At 38.9% G+C, this 19375-nt stretch overlaps 1 protein-coding gene across 1 annotated transcript in view; it reads left to right on the top strand.

Moving 5' to 3' along the window:
* LOC131046333 (uncharacterized) overlaps window positions 1-19375 on the top strand; it is an 87780-nt gene that overhangs the window by 38610 nt on the left and 29795 nt on the right. The window contains exon 2 of the mRNA XM_057980055.2: window positions 8188-8276. Within this exon, the coding sequence (XP_057836038.1) occupies window positions 8188-8276 (89 nt within the window). The remainder of the gene's footprint in view (window positions 1-8187; window positions 8277-19375) is intronic.

The raw sequence follows: 19375 nt of genomic DNA, 5'->3' as shown, positions 1-19375 counted from the left end.
CCCTGCTTTGTCTTTTACAATTCATCCATACTGTTACAACCTCTGTGACTGCTACAGGTTGCTTTCACTGTTCATTGGGCTAGCTTCTTTGGAAGTCCTTAGGCTTTGGAACCTATACTCCTCTATGTCTGTGAATAAACCTTCATTGCTTGACAAATGACCTCTGTTTTTTGACAGTCACTGATCTTTGACTGTGATTCCCTTTCCATGAATGTAAGATTTTACTTTTGTGGCTCCCAAAACACTATCAATTATGCCTTTGTCATTCCTTAAAATTTGTTCAAGTCTTTCTCACTATTATGACTGTTCTCAAATGGACTGTTATCTCTTTATGTAGTTTTCTCCTTCTTGTCATACTTCAATTGCAACATTTGATCATGCTTGCACCCCTCTGTGCATGTATGACTCTCATCATTTGACCACTGTCTTTCTCTGCTTTGTTCACTTATTTGCATATTCTTCCTTGACTGCATATACTTAATGGTCTATGGCTGTCCTAGTGCAGGTCTGAGACACCCTTTCCCCACTGCCCATTGCTGTTCATTAGTCTCTTGTGCCATGACTGTCATTGTATCTAGGTTTGATAAGAGACTATCCTTTTGTCATTGATATCCTTTACTGTTATTGACTGCTCTCTTTACACTTAGCCTTAGGACTGCAACTTTGTATCAGACCTTTACTTGCTCTGTTTTATACTTGCAGCACTGTCATTATATTCTTGATACTATATGATTGTCTTTTAACATATTTGCCTTTGATATTACTGTCTTTTCTTGTAAAGATATGGCAATATCTTTGTATTATTCATCAAAAGACTAATCGATATATTCTAAGGGGCATATGGCTGTCAATGAGCTCCGTCAATCCAAAGTATAAATACAATTTTCTAATGATTTAAATAGGGTCTTGACAAGTGCTGCAAATAATAGCACATTCAAACATCTCTCATACAAAACCCTAAGGGTGATCGAAAGCAAGATCCAAGAAGAGGAATAAGAGAACACAAACCCTCAAATGATTATCACTATTTCATAGAGTTCCTTTTTATGGAAATCAAACAGTTTCATAAATGAACTCCTCAGGAAAAACATGAGAGAAGATATCAAACCCTTAATATGCCTGGAGCTGCACATCACATATCCTTTCATGCTCATAAACACATGGTTATTACTGGTTTTAATCTTCTAGAAATATGCCATGCATTTCTTCTTCATGGATGCAACGTGCTGTTCATTGCCATCTCCTTCTGCTAATAGCCACCATCATAGCTTCAAAACTGGACTCACATAACAAAGATAGAGAACTTAGGGTTGTCTTTTGCGTGAAACCAGTTCACGTGGATGAACTAACTCACTATTAAGCTCCAACTTGATTTTATATCGAATCATGGTTAAGAGTTAAGACTGATTGTCTAAGCCTCAAATTCCCTCCATTATGCGTGGCATCTTTTGGAAAAGATTAAAGAAAAGTTGGAGATGCATGTCTCTCAAACTTTGAACCCAAAACAGAGGGTTTTTATATAACTTTTCTTCCCCTTCAAATCTTAAGAGCTCTTTAAAACCTTTATATTGGACCTAGGACTTAGTGTAGGGCCATTTTTGGCTTGAAGGGAAAAATTGGCTACAAGAGTTTGTTGGAATTGTTTGTTGTTGTGCCAAAAGCTTGAACTATCAACGCCCAATACAAATGTCAGATTTAACCCGACCCACAGGAGTGTTGTGATGTATTCACACATCGCCCCATTGCAAATGGGGACCCCCACTTTTTGTTTTCTGGGGTTAGCCCTTTTGGTTTTGTTGTTAGTCATTTTAGTGTCTTAGCCTTTGCATTGAAGGGATTGAGTTAGGTGGATCTCCTCAAGGGGTTAGGTCAATTGAGTGATTAGGGGTTATTTAGATCATTCCTAGGGTGTTTTTTGTGTACTATCCGATCGCACTTCAAGTTGCTAAATCAAACCTTGGTTGAATGCATAATGTCCTCCTAGGTCCCATCCCTTACATCAAGGACTGAGCGAATTTGCCTTAAGAAGTCTGGAATGTCATCTTGATCCTCAAATGTCCTGAAATTTGGCGCTGTTTGGAATGTCATCCTGATCCTGAAATTTGACTAAGTCTGGAAAATTGAAGAATCCTCCAAAAACTAGATTTTGCATTATAACTCCTGGAGGTCCAAAACCACTCTCAAACATCCTGACAATATATATGGAATATAACTTAAAGTATAATTATATTCCATATATGAATCCTGACGGAGAGACTAACATGTCAAAATTCGCTCTTGACCCTTCCAAAGGGTCTAGAGCGAATTTCCTTATATCTCCCTTCTTGGTCCTAATTTGCCTCATAAACCTTATCCCTATGGCATGGTTTAGAGAGTATTGAGGTGTGAAACAAAGTGAAGTGATGAAAAGTGAAGGATTTGAGCATAATTGCAAATTTCGCTCTTGACCCTTCCAAAGGGTCCAGAGCGAAAATTTTCTAAGCTCCTGACCCTTCCAAAGGGTCCATAGTGAAATCCTCCTAATAACTTATTTCTTCTCTAGGGACATTGAATGGTGGTCATCCATGGCAAGGAAAGGATTCAAGGATCAAGTCTAAAGCAAAGATGAGTGAAAAAGGATGAGAATTGAGCCCAATTGAGCAAATTCGCTCCTGACCCTTCCAAAGGGTCCAGAGCGAATTTCTTCATAAAAAATTATATCTTGCTCAAACCTACAAACTAACTCATTCCCAAGCAATTTTCAAGGCAAAAGACTTGTTTTTGATGATTAAAGGATGAGAAATGGAGTTTTGTGAAGGAAGATCAAGCAAAATGTCAATTTCGCAATTTCGCTCCTGACCCTTCCAAAGGGTCCAGAGCGAAATTCCTAGCAACTCTCTATTTTGCCTAATGCACTAAAAGGACCTTGTTTTAAGCTAAATAGATGGCGAATTGACTTGATTATGGTAAGAGGAGATTTGATAAGTCAAGTTTGAGGTGAGTTCAGAGGAAAAGAAGTGTGAATTGAGCCTAAAGACAAATTTCGCTCCTGACCCTTCCAAAGGGTCCAGAGCGAAATTTCTTGAACACCTATTTTCTCCTTGTTTGAGGTCAAAATCTTAGTTCCTAAGGCATGGTTGAGAGAAGATGGATATATACTTGCCTAAAGAAGTGAATGGAAGTAAAGGCAATGATGGATTTGAGGTTAAAAACTTAAAAGACAAAATTCGCTCCTAACCCTTCCAAAGGGTCCAGAGCGAAATTTTATAGAATCCTCCCTTTGCTTCAAATTTGAACTAATTTTGTGCCTTGAAGCCTTAGCTAGGATGTCATCATGCCTTGGAAGCAATTGAGGGGTGAAGAGATGATGAAATTTGGGCTAAAATGCAAATTTCGCTCCTGACCCTTCTAGAGGATCCAGAGCGAAATTCCTAGGAGGTCTAATGTTTTGCCTAGGTCCTTGAGCAAAACCTATTCCTAAGCAATTTTGAAGGCAAGTGACTTGATCTTGGTAAGGTAATGTTGAAAATGAGATCTAATTGAGCAACTTTGTCAATTTTTGCTCCTGACCCTTCCAAAGGGTCCAAAGCGAATCTCATTATAGGTCCTATCCTTGGAGAGGATCCAGAGCGCATTTTCTTATAGGTTCTATCCTTGGAGAGGGTCCAAAACGAGTTGATCTTAATGCTTTCTTGTTGATGATTTAAGGTAAGAAATGCTATGTTAGAATGAATATGTCATGTATTCTTAATCATCTTTTGTTTGTTTTGCAGATCAACAAGACTAGGCTGGAAGGAAGAACAGACAAGGAGGACCTATTCAAGTTTCATTGTCACTAAGGATGCCTTGGATGCATGAGAAGGTACTCAAGGTGCTACTAAATTGAAGGACTTCAAATGATCAACAATTGCAAGCAATGTGTTAGAACTATCCTCAAAGAGATCACAGGATGACAGAGAAGAAGGATCTTGTAAACATTTCAAGGCAAGATGGGCTACTAGAGAAGGAGTGACTTGACCGTGAAGAGGCCTCATCAAACACAGGAGGGTCAAGGAGAGGTACGTCATCCATCAAGTACATCAAGGACAGAAGAAGATCAACCAAAGTCAGTGCAAGGGTACGTTGAAGAAGCAGATAGTTTCAGGAGAGTTAATCAAAGTTAGCTTCTCAACATCACCAAATTGAGTATCAAAAGAGATATGAGCAGGTACTAGACAAGGTGGTGTCCTAGTCATTGTTCCTCCAGTCAGATAGCTCCACCTCAGCATGTCCAGATTCAATATACTTGACTCACCAGTGATAACACAAACTTCGAGGCACCTACCCCTGGCATCTATTGGTCCATTCTCATGAAATGTAATTTTATCATTGGCTAAAGGAGTTTGTTATAACAAACCCTAATTAGGGTTTCTATCTTGTAATCCTAGCCATTGATTGTAAATCAATCAGAGCCATTGAAATGTAAGGAGCTCTCTATATAAGGCTCTGGATCTTCATTTGTAAATGTTAATAGTTAGTTCATAGAGGTTAGAATAGCTAATGATTAATAGCAAATAGAATAGCAATTAGAGTAGATTAGGAGAAGGCACAAAATTGTTGCCTAAATTGTAAATGAACTCCATTTTCATTGAAGTTAAGGTGAAATGTGTTCTTTCTTGCAATATGCATGGTTTCTTGTTGAATCTTCATTTTACATGGTAAATAATTAGATTGAATGAAGGAAGTTACTGAATGCACTCGCGTGGAATCCGCCAAGTCCAAATCACTAACCTCTTGCTGACTGTAAGTGCGCCCTGTGTGGTCAACTGGCATAAAATGAGCTTAATCTTGAGTCGTTACACGTCTATTGTTCATGCATTATCTTGAATGGTGATCAGTGTCTGATGGTGTACGACTTGAACATATTCGAAGCATCCCTTAGAAGATCACACTGAGTTGGTGTTGAATTGTTCGGCCTGATGGTGAGACCCAACCCAGTAGGACCTCAAATAGTCATTCATCCATCTTCTTGCATTCTAGGTCTTAGATCAGATTCTCCAAACCCTGTATCTTTTGCCATTTATGTATTATCCTGGTGGGTAGATAGGACTCAAGTTCCAACAGATTAAACGCTCAGGCATTCAAATGTAAGTCCCCTTGTTAATCCAGCATAATCACATCATACCACAAGAGCATATCCACACATAGAGACCCTACATATTAGAACCTTGGAGTTATTTCGATTGATCCTTAGGCAAATCTTCAGCATTCGGGTAACTTTGTTCAAGAGAGGATAAGATACCTTGGTATTTTATTCTGTGTTTGCATGTGCATGAAAAACACATCAACAAGGAGGCGGTTAAGCCATGTCACGAGTCCCCAAGGAGGTGCTAACCACCAAGTCAACAATCTCCTCCTCATCACCAAGTGAGCCTTCAGCACCCACTGAAGGGAGACTCGAACCCGTGACCCAAGGCTCTAATACCAATTGGTGGAATTGTTTGCCGTTGCGGCAAAAGCTCGAACTATCAACACCTGATACAAACGTCAGATTTAACCCGACCCATGAGAGGCGATTAAGCTATGTCATGAGTCCCCAAGGAGGTGTTGACCACCAAGTCAACAAAGTTTTCATAATTGATTTTGTGCAACCTCCCTAACGGTTATGTATTCATCTTAGTGGTTTCATAACAACTTGTTTGCATGAAGTGACAATGTCACAACTACCTTGGTGGTCATATATTTACCTTGATGGTAACACAACCATCTATCTTCATGAAGCAACGTTTTTGTCTATCGTGTCCATATCGGAAGGCCTTCGGTTGCATATGGTGTTTTTTTATTTTAATAGATGTTGTGAGTGAAGGCTATTGTCCAAGGAAGCATTGGAGATGTTATTTTAACACATGTACAGATTTTTGAAGTGTTTAGCTCTTGTTTTACCTTCCTATATGTTCATTGCTGGTTGCTGTAAGTAGAGAATAGGGGAGGCCATGGGGTTGTAGACATTTACAAGTGTTGGAGCTTGGTGTAGTGGATGCTGTGGGTTTCAATCAGTCCTTGGGACATTAGTAGACTGAGAATGTAGTGGCACAAAGAGTTTTAGCTCACTCTAGTAGAGTTTATTTCCCATTTACAGGTTTCTCTAGGTGTATGTGTTGTGTTCAATCATTGCCCATGTTTGCTTATACTCATGTTTGCTTATACTATGTATAATCCCTTTCAGTAATTCTTTTATACTTGCTTGCAATGTTAGTTGAACAATACTGATTTTTGATTATTCTAAGCTTGCTAATCGGGAATTGAAAGTGTGGCTTTAGAGCAGGTATTTATAATTTGTGGTTGGAAAGTTGATCGAGTAATATTCTTATCAGATTACAAACTAATGTAAAGCACTATTAACCAATCCCGTCCAGGCCAAGGGCACTATTTACAAATTTCAATTTCACTTTTGGGTAGAAGAAAATATTTTTGAGCCTGCTGTTTGACACTTCACTCTTTTAGAAGTGGTTTCTTAAACCCGTTGGGCTGCAATTTTCTTAACCATCCTGCAACCTGCAATATGAAATTAGCCAAAGAGAGAGAATGAAATAGTCCCTTTGCAATGCAGCCTCTAAGATGTTGGTGTGAATGTGGGACATTATCTAATTGGTTCTCTTTTAGGTCCCTTTCACACCTAGTTAGTTAAGTTTATTTAGGGCATTTATTTTGTCTCAAATCATTTGATCCTATATTATTATGTCTAACTATTGCCTATATAGACAATGGTTCTCTTGAACGTTATTAATCTTATTAACATATAGCATTATTTATTGCATCTCTCTTGTGTGCAAAGTTTTGTGGTGTTGCAGAGTGTTCTTGCTCCTATGATTTCTTTGGGTGACTTTAACATAAGAAGCAAGCTCCACACATGATGCTTTAGGAGAACCCAATGTGAGTTAAAAACACTCATATCCATTGCCAAAATCTCCTACCAAATGTACCATTTCAATTTTAGTAATAAGATCCCTCTAGTTTTCCTTCTTGTAGAGATACCGAAAAAGGGGATATCACAAGAGTTTGCCACCTAGCACAAAAATGAAAATAAAGTATCTCCCATGAGACCTGGGGAAATATAAAAATAAAAGAGCTTAATCCCAAGCGAACTGCCTAAGGGGCCTATTCACTTCCAATGAGTGGGGCCAAGCCTACTCAAGCTTCCATCCTATCACTCAACTTGGCTGAGAAGGGGAGCTTCAAGCTTCTCCTAAATTAACTAGAATGTTGCAAGCTTGTTACATTCTTTGAAACAATGGATAAGAAAGGTTTCTTCAAAACCTTCTCACAACTTGTGAGCTACCAGCTTTGGAGCTCCCTTTTTGCAAGCTCATTAATCACTAACATCAAGTATCCTTCAACAATTAGTCTCTGGCAGCCCACAAAAATTGCTAAATTCAAACCTTCTAGAATTGCCTCCATTTCTTTCTTTTACGATTTAGAGCCCAGAAAAGAAAGAACCGCCCTTCACAAACTGCCCTGAAGAATCTCCTTGCAGACATCCAGTGCATGCTTCTCCTAGCTTCCCTCAAGAGGTACCAACAAAATTGAGTTATAAGAATCCCTCCAGAGGTCTTGTTTGGTTTTGACAACTCTTTGTGTCTGATTACCAATCACCCTATTATTGGGGATTTATCAACTTTGATCTTATATTAATTAGATTTTATTTTTATTTTGTATCCCATATTTTATTCTTCTGATTTTAGACATTTAATTAGGTTTTAGATCAAATTATAGTAATATTTATCTATTTTGACAATCTTGAGCTTTGTTTTGTAGATTAAAAATAACAAAAAAATTGCAGATTTATATTTTTCAAACTTAATCATGATTGTTTTTTTCTAATCTTTTGTAGTGTACAAAGTTGTTCAAAATTTTTTCCCAATAAATCTGAATATGAATACAAACCTTTAGACTTGGGTCCTAGTGCTTTAATTTATGAGCTTTTGTAGTTCTAAAGTAAAGTAAATTTTGCTTTGCTAAGCGGAAATCATATTTTAAATTCCTGTAGTCTTCATTTTGAGGCACTCCATAGTTCATCACATGACAATTGTTATAGGTATTGAGAACTTTGTTCTACTCAAATTAGTTGTAGTCTGCAGGCCAAAGGTTTGCTGCTCATATGTATACTTTTAAACTTAGGTCATGAATTTTAACTTGCAGATCTGAAATTTTCAACTTTTTTCTTAACAGAATCTTTATGGTTCCCACTGAGGATTGAAGCAAGAGAACCAACGAAAACAGAAAGTGCTAAAGTTCGCAACAGAAGGCTGCAGAAGAAGGTATAGGATTGACTTAATAATTTTTCTTTCTTAATGATGCTTGTGCACTGTTTTTTCCAAGTGAAGATATGGAGGCATTAGTCCAAGTTGTTATGTTAAATACTGAGAATGCAATGAAATCACAAACTCCTTAACAACTCATCTTGCTTTTGTAATTCAACATAATTTAATGTTTATATGAACTTGTTATGAAAATAAGTAGTCTATGGCTGTGAAATTGGCTTTGCCCAACCCATACTATTGAAAAGCCTTCAAAGTGAAAAGTAAACCAAATTTTCTCCTTTTCTTTTGGTTGTACATACTGAGATGCTCATTTTAGGGGAGACCACTCTCTCTCTAACCTTAACTGACCCTATACTGAAGTTATGATGAAAGATCTATATACTTTCAGATATTTGATTAGATTAATTTCACATGATTTTTTCTTGCTTTTGCGAAAATTTCAGTCCAACATCTTCCATACTTTTTTGAATCACTCATGTTTTGAATGTTTTGTGAACAGAGCCACCATGACCCAAAATATGATCCAAAAAACAACTAAGCAAAAATTTTAGGCTATGCATGCTGAAAATTACAGAATACGATTCAAACATTTTAGGCCATGTGTGCTGAAAATTACAGAATATGATTCAAATAATTGGTTCACTTGGAACTTGGAAGCAAACAAGTAAATAATGAAATTAGGTATATATCTGGTTGAGATCTTTTCTATTTGGAAGTACTCTAGACCTTAGGTGCCTTGAAAAATCTAGATGCCATTTTTTGGTCGTTACTGTGACCTTTTACCTAGGCAAACGAAGTTCTCTGGGTTTTGAGCTTCAGATGCATTCTTTTCCAATGTTTTGGTCTTATTATTCTTGTTTTTGATACCAAAGACTTGTTGCTACATTGCTGTTCTGTGCATTCTTTCTATTGAAGATATTCCTGAGGCAGCTATTGGATGTTGTGTTAATAGATTAGGCTCAAGGTCTATTGCTGGGATTGATGGGGAGCTCTTGGTAGTGGCTAAGCATGTGCTCAACATGTTTCAAACTCCTTAAGGTGATTTCTTGCATAATTATTTGCTTATTGAGCTAGAAAGGTGTGAACATGGTCAAGCAAGCATGACATGGAAATGCAAGAAGAAATTTCCTCCTGATTTGCATTGAGTGAATGGCTAAGCATGCATAGGTCCTTTACTAGTGGTTTGAGATTGTCATGTGCTAACAACTTGGAAGTGTTGGAACTTTGCAGTATTTCAATGAGGAGAGATGGAGGGATGGGGTTTTGTTGACGTGTATTTTATACACAATCATACACAGAATAAAATACCAATAGGCATCTTATCCTCTCTTGAGAAAATAGTCTCTAACTGCTGAAGATCTGCAAAAAAAGGATCAGTTAGGTAGACTCCAAGGTTCTTTTAGTAGGGTCTCTACGTGTGGACAAGCTTTTTTAGTGGTATGATGTGATTTGCTGTTTCCTCCAAGGGGTCTTACGCATTCTAAAGCTCGAAGATTTTACTAAACTAAAAGGAACTTTCAAAAAAAAAAAGCAAAAAGATAGGGTTTAAAGAGGTCTAATCTAGCCTAACCCTATGAATGACTTAGTATGGACGAGATTTGGCAAGACTCAACCAACTTCAATTTTGCCATAAGATAACAACTCAATTGAAATTAGTGCGATCTTCTAAGGTAATATAATGGTATTCAATGCATCAAAGATCAAGGACACTACTACGAAGGTACATATCCAAGACACAATGATAATTGAAGATTAAGGACTCAAAGTGTTCTCCAGTCGACCACACAAGGCGTTCCTACAATCAGCAAGAAGCTAGTGGTTTGGATTACGAATCCTACCAAATATCAAATCTCACACTTAGTCTTTCAAATTAACAAACTACTTCGATTGAGCACGATTCAAGTGTATCAAACAACCATGAAGATAACTCAAGAAATTTGCAACAAAACACCATAACTTCAATATTTTATTGATTTCCAAGTCATCATGTACAACAATTGCTTGAATTTCTCTCTTCAAGACTCAATCTTGCTACAAAATAAAATTGCTTCTAACTCTAATCTCTCTTACATCAACTATTGACTCTTACTCTATTGACTCTCTATCACACTATTATCTATTGAAATGAAAAATGGGGGTATAAATAGCATCCCCAGTTACAATAAAAGGTCCAGATTGAAAGTAAATCAACGGACAAGATCATGACACCTAAACCCTAATTAGGGTTTGTTACAAATGACCTCCTTTTTACTGAACAATATTAAATACATAGCCAAATATTAAATTTGGCACAAAAACCTAGGAGGTATCAACCAATGAGAAATAAGATGTCATGTCATCTGTAACAACCTTTCATCTAGAATCTTATTCCCTTTCCAATTCTCTTTCTTAGCATATGCAATGAATTTTGTCACGATTCCTTCGATTTCTGTGATTGGAATCTCGGGAAGATTCTTGATACTCTCTTCTAAGTGGATGACCTGATCGAATGCATCTAGAAGAGTTGCGTCCCAAGTAGGTTCAAGTTCCTTCGTTCTATCAATCAGGAGCATGGTGGCATACATCTGATCATACTGTTCATCTGTAACATCTGCGTCCTTGCGAAAGATGATCTTGATTCTATCCTCAAATTCTTGCATATCCACATCTGTCTCGACCTCGATCCTTCTGCCAAGAATGGTACGAAGTACCTCAAATACTCTGTCCTGGATCGGATTGATCACCTCCTCAACTTGACCACATCTAACACTGATGTCCTCGAAGAGAACACTCTTTATATGGAGTAAGGTTGACCACTGAAATAAACTGTGAGAATCACCTTCCAAGATCCTCTCCTGCGCTAAAATTCTTCTGGATGTATGTCTTATTACCTTCAAGACAGGGATGATAACGTCCTTGGTATGGGCAAATGCAGCTACTGTTACCATCAATCTGTGGATTATCTCAAGAACTTGGATAGCCTGATGAATAATCTTCGTCATCCTTGAAACAAACTCTATGGCCACTGTATGAGATCTATCCATCCAACTACATGTACGCTGGACCAGGTTCCTGAATCTTTCTGCTTCATTGATCGATTGAAGGGGCAATGCCTGCACTGGTGATCTAACTGGATCCTGACGTCCCAAAGGTTCATTGATGTGACTGAAATATGTCCTCCATGCACCTCTCTCTCTCTCAAGCTTTCTATTCTTTTCCACTTCTTCTCTAAGCTTGTCCTTCAATGCCTCAAATGTGTCGGTGGCATCATCTAAAGTCTGCTCTGCTGTGGATGGTCCTAACTCAAAAGTCTGTATATCATATTCCTCTGCTAGGATCTCACCCTCATATTTGTCTGCTGCCGGTGTAGCTATCTGCAGTTTTTTGGATCCAGTCTCATCTCGAATCATCTTGGACATCTTGGTAGCCTTCTTCTTTTCTGTTACTTCATGTGAGCGTCCAACAAGGCTCTCTAAATCAATTGCATTGTCCTCGTCCTCTACTACGATCACCTTAGTCAATCTTTCCTTCAACCAGTCTGGGATATTCGATCTTGTCTCTTGAACTTGAATCTCTTTATGCACTATTTCTTCTTGTCTGGGAGGAGATGTCATTTCATTGTCTTCTTTGTCTTCATCCAACTCATAGTCTTGGAGAGATCCATCTGACGAAACATGCTGTGCCTGTCCTTCCTCCTGTCTGTCATTCTGTACCATAGACTCCATGGACTCTTCTACTTGAATTGTTCTATTCTCTGATCTAGAAGAAGTACCTGGTGTTTGATCTTTGTTGGCACCCTGCTTTTTCTTGGAAGACTCTTTCTTTTCTGATCTTTCCTTTCTCTTCGAACCTCTCGGATGGAGATTGCCCTCACTGGCACATCGAAGGTTACCTTCACCTGAATTCCTAGGATTGGGATTGCCTTCACTCACACTGGCTCCACCTTCGGCTGATTTTTCTTCCAAAGTGAAAGACATAGCTATGCCTTGTTCTCTCAACTTCTGATGCTGAACGTCTACCCATCTGCGAGTACAAGACAAGACTGGTGCCATCAAAGCATCTAAATCCACGACCTCGAGCTCATTCCAATCCAACCTTATTGTTTTGCTTTCTCTATCATAGGAAGACTGGATATGCCTGCCATTGTCCTGAGCTTGGTCGGCCACTCTGTAAATCCTGCATTTCCTGATGAAATCCAAAGGCAATCTAGAATGTATCTTTCGTTTCACTTCAAGATCATCTAGGAGGTTCATCATAAAATCCTCAATTTGATGCTCATGTCTAAATCTTCTACCGACCGTCTCCTCTAAATGTCCATGTGGATCAAAGCTATTTCTCCAAGCAAAAGATGAAAAAGAATACAAGGCTAACTCCTTCTCTGCGTCATCCATGGCTAAGACATTAGGACATACCTCAACTGAATTACCCAAAATAATAGGTACCTGAACTCCATTCTGATGTCTGTGTCTGAATGCCTTCACATATGCTGCCAACTGCCTTGTTACCTCAAGTAACACAATTCTGTCTGTCGGATACCTCGGCAACATGTATGGAGGTAAAGGACATCCATGCACTCTAATGTAAGTGAATTTGGGAAACTGAATGAACCAAGCACCGTACCTCTTGATGAATTCTTGGGCATCCTGAGATAATCTATTGTGAATCCCACCTTGCAACGTCCTTGTGATGTTCATCGTGAAAGTATCATTAACTAACTTGTAGTTTTTCCCTGGCGGATGATGCAAGTAGGTATAGGATTCACAAGCTCTGACCTCGCCGGGTCCTCTTCCAATCACTCCTCTGTGAGGTAGTCCTGCGTACTCAACACTCCTGATCAAAGCATAGATGACGTATGAACTCATGTGGAAGGACTTAGTAGCCCTGAGTCTCCTCAACTGTACGTCTAAGCAATGGCTAATTATCCTAGCCCAATGTATCGTACCCTTTCCTTGAACAATCACCTGGATGAAGTAAAACATCCACTTCTCAAAATAAAAGGCATGAGGTGCTCCTGTAACTCGGTTGAGCATAGTAATCAAATCTCTGTATTCCTCCTGGAAATCAATCCGGTGCGGTGTGTTCAGTACCTTGCTTAGACGGGGACGACTCTTGAGTAGCCAGTTCTTGTTGATTATGCTTAGGCAAGCATCTGGATCATCATCGTACACTGATCTGGCTCCTTCAATGCTCTTATATATCATGTCCCTGTGCTCTGGAAGATGGAAAGCTTCACTTATAGCTTCCTCTGAAAGGTACGCCAAAGTGTTTCCCTCATTGGACACAATTGTCCTGGACTGTGGATTGTAGTGACGGGCACACTCGATCATCAACTCGTGGCATTGAATAGCTGGAGAAAAACCGGCCGCCTTGATGATGCCACTCTCTATTATTCTCCGGGCGACAGGTGATGGCTTGCCAATGTAAGGGACCTCTCGAAACTTCTTCGTGCTAAAGTTCCCCAAGTTTGTATCTCCAATGTTGCTCCACTTCGACACGATCTTGGTCTCCACTTCTTCGGTCCTCTGATCTTCTTTCATGAGAGCTGAGCGATTGGTGGATGCTCCCGCCTTCGGGGTCGCCATACCTACACAACATTTCATTATGAGAACTAGATTTTGCAATAAATAACATAGATTAGAGAGAGAATTTTTTAGGAAACATCATGATAAGTCTCTAGAGTTATCATTTCCTAAAAAAAACAACGATGATTGAGCTAAGAGATTCAAAATTCAAAACTTCAAAATTTAAAATATGACGATCAACAAATAAAACAATAAAAATCAAATCGCCATACCTCAATAGAGAGCTAACTCTAGAATGCAAAAAGACAAAATTCACCTAGGCCAAATTGAGGTATGAGATCTCTTTCAAATTATCAACTTCACCACCCTTTGTCTTCAATGTGATCTTCAAGTTCGCCTTTGATGTGGTCTTCAACTCTTGGCAAATTCACTCAAATGAAGTATCGCACCACCTTTGATGTATTAGCGCCACCCTTGGTTTGAATGGAATTCGCACCCCTTCAAGCACACTTCGCACTATCTTCGTTTTCCTCAATTCGCATGTAGAAGGATAAAATAATGATGTGAAAATAATAGTTTTCATCCCCCTATATATAGCGCTTGCACCTCAATTCATCCCTTAGGCCGACTTGGAGATAAAACAATTTTTTAAAATGATTTTTTAATTAAATAGCAAGGCCGACCTCCATATATGAGCGCTCCAATTGATTTTTAATTAATTAATTCATTAATTAATTAAATGCCTTTTATTTTAATTAATAAATTTCGATTTTTAGATCAAGGCAAAATAATTAATAAATGCTAAGCGCAAGAATTAAATGCTAATTAAATAGGATTTTCAATTTTATCGATCTTAGCATTTAAAATGAATTCAAAGAGGTTAATTTCGCGCCAAAATTTTGAAAATGAAGTGGACGTACCTCATCGCCCTGGTCCCTTGGAGAGGGACAGGAGCGATCACCATTTTGTCATGATTCTTGCGTTTTCAACGTTCAACTCCTTCATTTCCACGTTCCAAATCGATCATCTTGTTGGGTTCTCTGAGTTAGATTGCCTTGCATGTGCGCATGAGTGTCTTTAGATGTATCATCGCCCTGGTCCTTGTCCAAAGGACAGGAGCGATCTCCATGTTTTCACGTAGACCTCGCATTTTTGATCTTCGATCCTTCATTGTAGAATAACATCTTTATTCGTTCCTTCTATGCTCGTTCCATTTGTTTGCATGTGGTGTTTGGACATTTAGAGGGATCATCGCCCTTGTCCCTTGGAGAGGGACAGGAGCGATCCATGTCTTTCTCCATAATCTTAGCAACTTTAAACTTCAATCTTCGTTGCGATGTCTTCCAAACGCCGTCCTTTACCTTGTTCATCCTCGCCTTGCCTTGACTGTGAAGGATTATGAGTGCTTTTGATGGGATCGCCTTGGTCCTTGTCCAAAGGACAGGAGCGATGTGAGCTTTTTAGCATGTTTGACGATGTTTGGACGTTCAAGACTCTTGCATGTGATCTTCAAACGATGTCTCGAACCTTGTATGATCTTGTGGAGTATTTGACTTGGCATGAACTCGAAACAAAACGAAGAATCCAAAGCAAATCGCCCTGGTCCCTTGGAGAGGGACAGGAGCGATATGGTCTCTATGTTTAATTTGATGATCATTTTACGTTCAAAATCCTTTTGTATCACCCTCTAATCATGCCATGGACCTTCTACAATCTCGCAAAACTTTGACCTTACGTTAATCTTGCATGAAGTGGCCAATATATCCAACATCGCTCTAGTCCCTTCCTGAGGGACAGGAGCGAAGTTCATCATTATGTGCTTGTTCTTGTTTTTACCAACTTGCAATCATCTTCATTACGTGAAATGATGTCCTTTCGACCCTCTTGGTTGCTCGAAACTTGTTTGCCTTTTGAAATTTACGCCATTATAGAGATATCGCTCTGGTCCCTTCCTAAGGGACAGGAGCGATCTGGGTCTTAGAGTGTAAATCTCTTCATTGTGATGACCTTTAAGTGCTTGTGCTCGATGAAGATGTCTTGAAATGTCCTTGCCACCCTCGTTCCTTGTCTTAGAAGGTCTTGAACTTGGAGGAACGGCCTTGAACCACTGTATCGCCCTGGTCCCTTGGAGAGGGACAGGAGCGATCCATCCCTTGTGGCCTTCATTCCACTTTATCAGGTCCCAAATTTATATTCAACGGACTCGTCATGCTCTACCCCATTCATCCATGCCTTGATATCGTCTGCAACTTGGCAAGAAAATCAATTATAACAAAAATCGCTCTGGTCCCTTGGAGAGGGACAGGAGCGAACTAGGCCTTTTGGGACCCTTGTGGACGTTTAAAAATCTTCAATTTGTATTCAATGAGTTCATCTCACGCTCTTCCTTGCCTTTGGACGTAAACTTGTCTTGATTTTTGCCTGGATTTTGCCCAATGAAGGACATCGCTCTGGTCCCTGGGAGAGGGACGGGGGCTATAAGGTACTTCGCCCTGGTCCTTTGGAGAGGGACAGGAGCGAACTTTGCATTCTGGACCATTCTCCTTTGTGTTAGCACTTCAAATTATATTCATTTGGTAAAGCATCTTCCTTTGGACCTCTTCAAATCATCAAGTCAACGAAATCTCGCAAGGACAAGGCAAAATTTGATTTGTAGCTCCGGTCCTTCACTGAGGGACAGGAGCGATTTTCCTCTTGGAGGCGTTTCGGTGCTCATGAAAATCTTCAATTTATATTCAATGGAAAGATCTCGCCGTTCTCCATCACTTCCAATTTGAAATTCGTCTTAACTCTGCAGGAATAGTGAGATATTTGGAAAAGAGCTCCCGTCCTTCACTGAGGGACAGGAGCGATTTTGCTCCTACAGGCCAAAATAACATGATTTTTCACATTTTTACACTTCACAAGGCAAAAACAAATCATTTCCAATGCCCAGGATCAAAGATCAAAAAAGTCAAAATTTAGTCAAAATATTCAATCGGACAAAAATTCACACTTCTCTCTCAACACTTAGACAAATTTAAGCTCTGCATCAACATTCCAATTGAACATTAAACCATTCTGGCGAATTCATTGCATTCAAAATTTGCATCCTAGAAAAGGAAGCTCAAAAGTTCTCAAAAACGACTGGATTTTGGCCCGAAAAGACAAAAATAAAAAACCCTAAGGCTTGACCCTAAATCCAGACAACTAACTGACTAACAAAATCCTAAAAACGAAAGCGAAAGACAAGGGAAAAACGAGCAAAAAGAGGGGGTCCCCATTTGCGATGGGGTGATGTGTGAAATGGTCACAACAGGTTTCCAAATTGATTGCAGATTGAGAATATGCAGCAGATGTGTTGCCTGTTGAGCACTCTGGTATTTGAGTGAAGAGAGGTTGGAAGAAGAGGATTCCAAATTACTAATCTCATCAAGAAAGCTAAAAGAGAAGGCAAGTGTGGTTCTAGGTCAGCATGATGAAAGAAACAACATATTTGAAGTTGATCTACAATAGACATATATACAATTGACAAGGAGAGAGCGAAGGAGGAGATAATATTTATGGAGCAAGGCCTTGACGAGAATTGTCTAGTGTTAGATCCTATAGTGTCATAAAGTAACCCTTTACAATTTCAAACTCCTTTTTGGGCTCTTGCTTTAGTGTGTTCTCTCATAGCTCAATTTAAGCCTATTCCTAGCCCTATCACATCCAAACTGTTGTCATATGCTCATTTGGTGACCAAATCCTGTGTCCTGCGACCTTCTACTCTACAACCATCCTTCTCTACTCTTTTGGTTGGACTAGGGTGCCTAGCGCCATAGTCCCTCCAAAAAGGGCCCAAAATCAAATACATGTGAGTGTTGGTTCCCACCATTTATGATCAAATCTCAATATTTTGATATGACCGTTTGAAGTTGGCCTAAAGTAGGAAATAGCCTGTGAACTCTATATAAAGGTATCATTTCTAAATTTGAACATAAGCACTATTCTAAGCAATCATAAAGAGTTCACAAGCAAGCATTATTGAGCAAGTATCTTCAATTTGAGCATTATGAAGCAGCAAGCTATAACAACCTACATGCAAGTGTGTTTCCATGATTGATCTTGTCATGCCATGTTATTGCATCAACCCTTGAAGAACTTATCCAAAGAGCATTGCATCACCACCATTATCAAGCCCAAGGTAATATCATTTCAATTCAACATTTCATTTCAGATTTTTAGCCGCTACCCTACCAAGGGTAAGCTCTATTTCTCATCATCATAGCTGTAGTGAAGGTGGAAACACCAACATGAGGTTTGACTTAGGCAAGCCCTTATACAGCACAACGTTTCCTTTCTCTTTATGCAGGTTACAAATCTGACAGTTGAAGGTGCCAGTATTGCGTAGAGAATACTGAGACCTATAGTTTTAAACTGCTAACAAGCGGAAACCCTAGGACTAGGTCAATTTGTACACTTGACCTACACTTTTTGTGCAGGTTACAAATCTGATAGTTGAAGGTGCCAGTATTGCGTAGAGCATACTGAGACCTACAATTTCAAACTTCGAACAAGCGGAAACCCTGGGACTAGGTCAATTTGTACACTTGACCAACACTTTTTGGTTGAATTTTGGAGGGAATGATCTACAGAGAATCCTGATCTGGAATCTGATTTTTTAGCTAATAGAAGCACCTTCAAGTCTAGGGTGCCTAGCACACTTGGCCAACACTTTCAGCTCCAAATTTCAGTAACAGTTTCCTTCTTGTATCTCATTTCCAGATCCGCCCTTCTGTGCTAGCTTTTGTTCCGTAATTGTCTGTTTGTACTGAATCTTGTCAATTCCTAGCAGTTTACCTAGTCATTACACATTCACATCAAATCAAACAACAATAAAAAAATGAAATAATCATATACACCATCCAGCTATCCTTTAGGACTGAAGTTGGATCTTATTGATTATTCTCCCAATGAAAAGTGGAAATAGTGACTATATAAATTCTTAGTTTACATTTCTAGGCTAAGACTCCTATTTCCACCATTTCAGATCCAAAACAGCTCCTTGCCCCGGTAAAAAATGAAACTAAAAAGAAAAATGTTAAAACAAAGAACAAGAAATGAAGAGATGAAGTATGCCACTCATCAAGTTCCTAGGTCATCAACTAGCAAACAACACAAAAAATTGTAAGATGCATGGAAGTGAGCAATAATAGATGAAAAGGAGGAAAACTACAGTAAGAATACAAAAATTTAATGAAAGGGAAGAAAAGTGAAGCAAGAGGCAACAAATTCCACTTTGTTCACATGGTCTAAGGTCTCCCATTGGCTTGTTGAAGATAGCTTCTTACTAGTTATGAGTTGAGATTAATCATCATATTCTATGAGATGATAAGACTCACTGTCTTGGCTCTCTTTAGGAAGTGGCGACAAAAGAACGTTTTATCCATAGGTGTCCTTTTTATTATGAGATCCAAGGGAAATTATAGAGTCTGAAATCATAGTGTCTATACGAAGCTTAAAGAGTGCCTCACTTTGTATTTTTCTATTTTCTAAATCAAAGATCTTTTGACATTTACCTTTGGGAAGGTAGTACTGGCAGATGTTGGGCACCCTGTTGAATAGGCTTCCAAG

The sequence above is a fragment of the Cryptomeria japonica genome, chromosome 2, assembly GCF_030272615.1.
Source record: "Cryptomeria japonica chromosome 2, Sugi_1.0, whole genome shotgun sequence".
Lineage (NCBI taxonomy): Eukaryota > Viridiplantae > Streptophyta > Pinopsida > Cupressales > Cupressaceae > Cryptomeria > Cryptomeria japonica.
The sequence above is the reverse complement of the archived record's forward strand: the minus strand, read 5'-3'. Positions and strand labels throughout refer to the sequence as shown.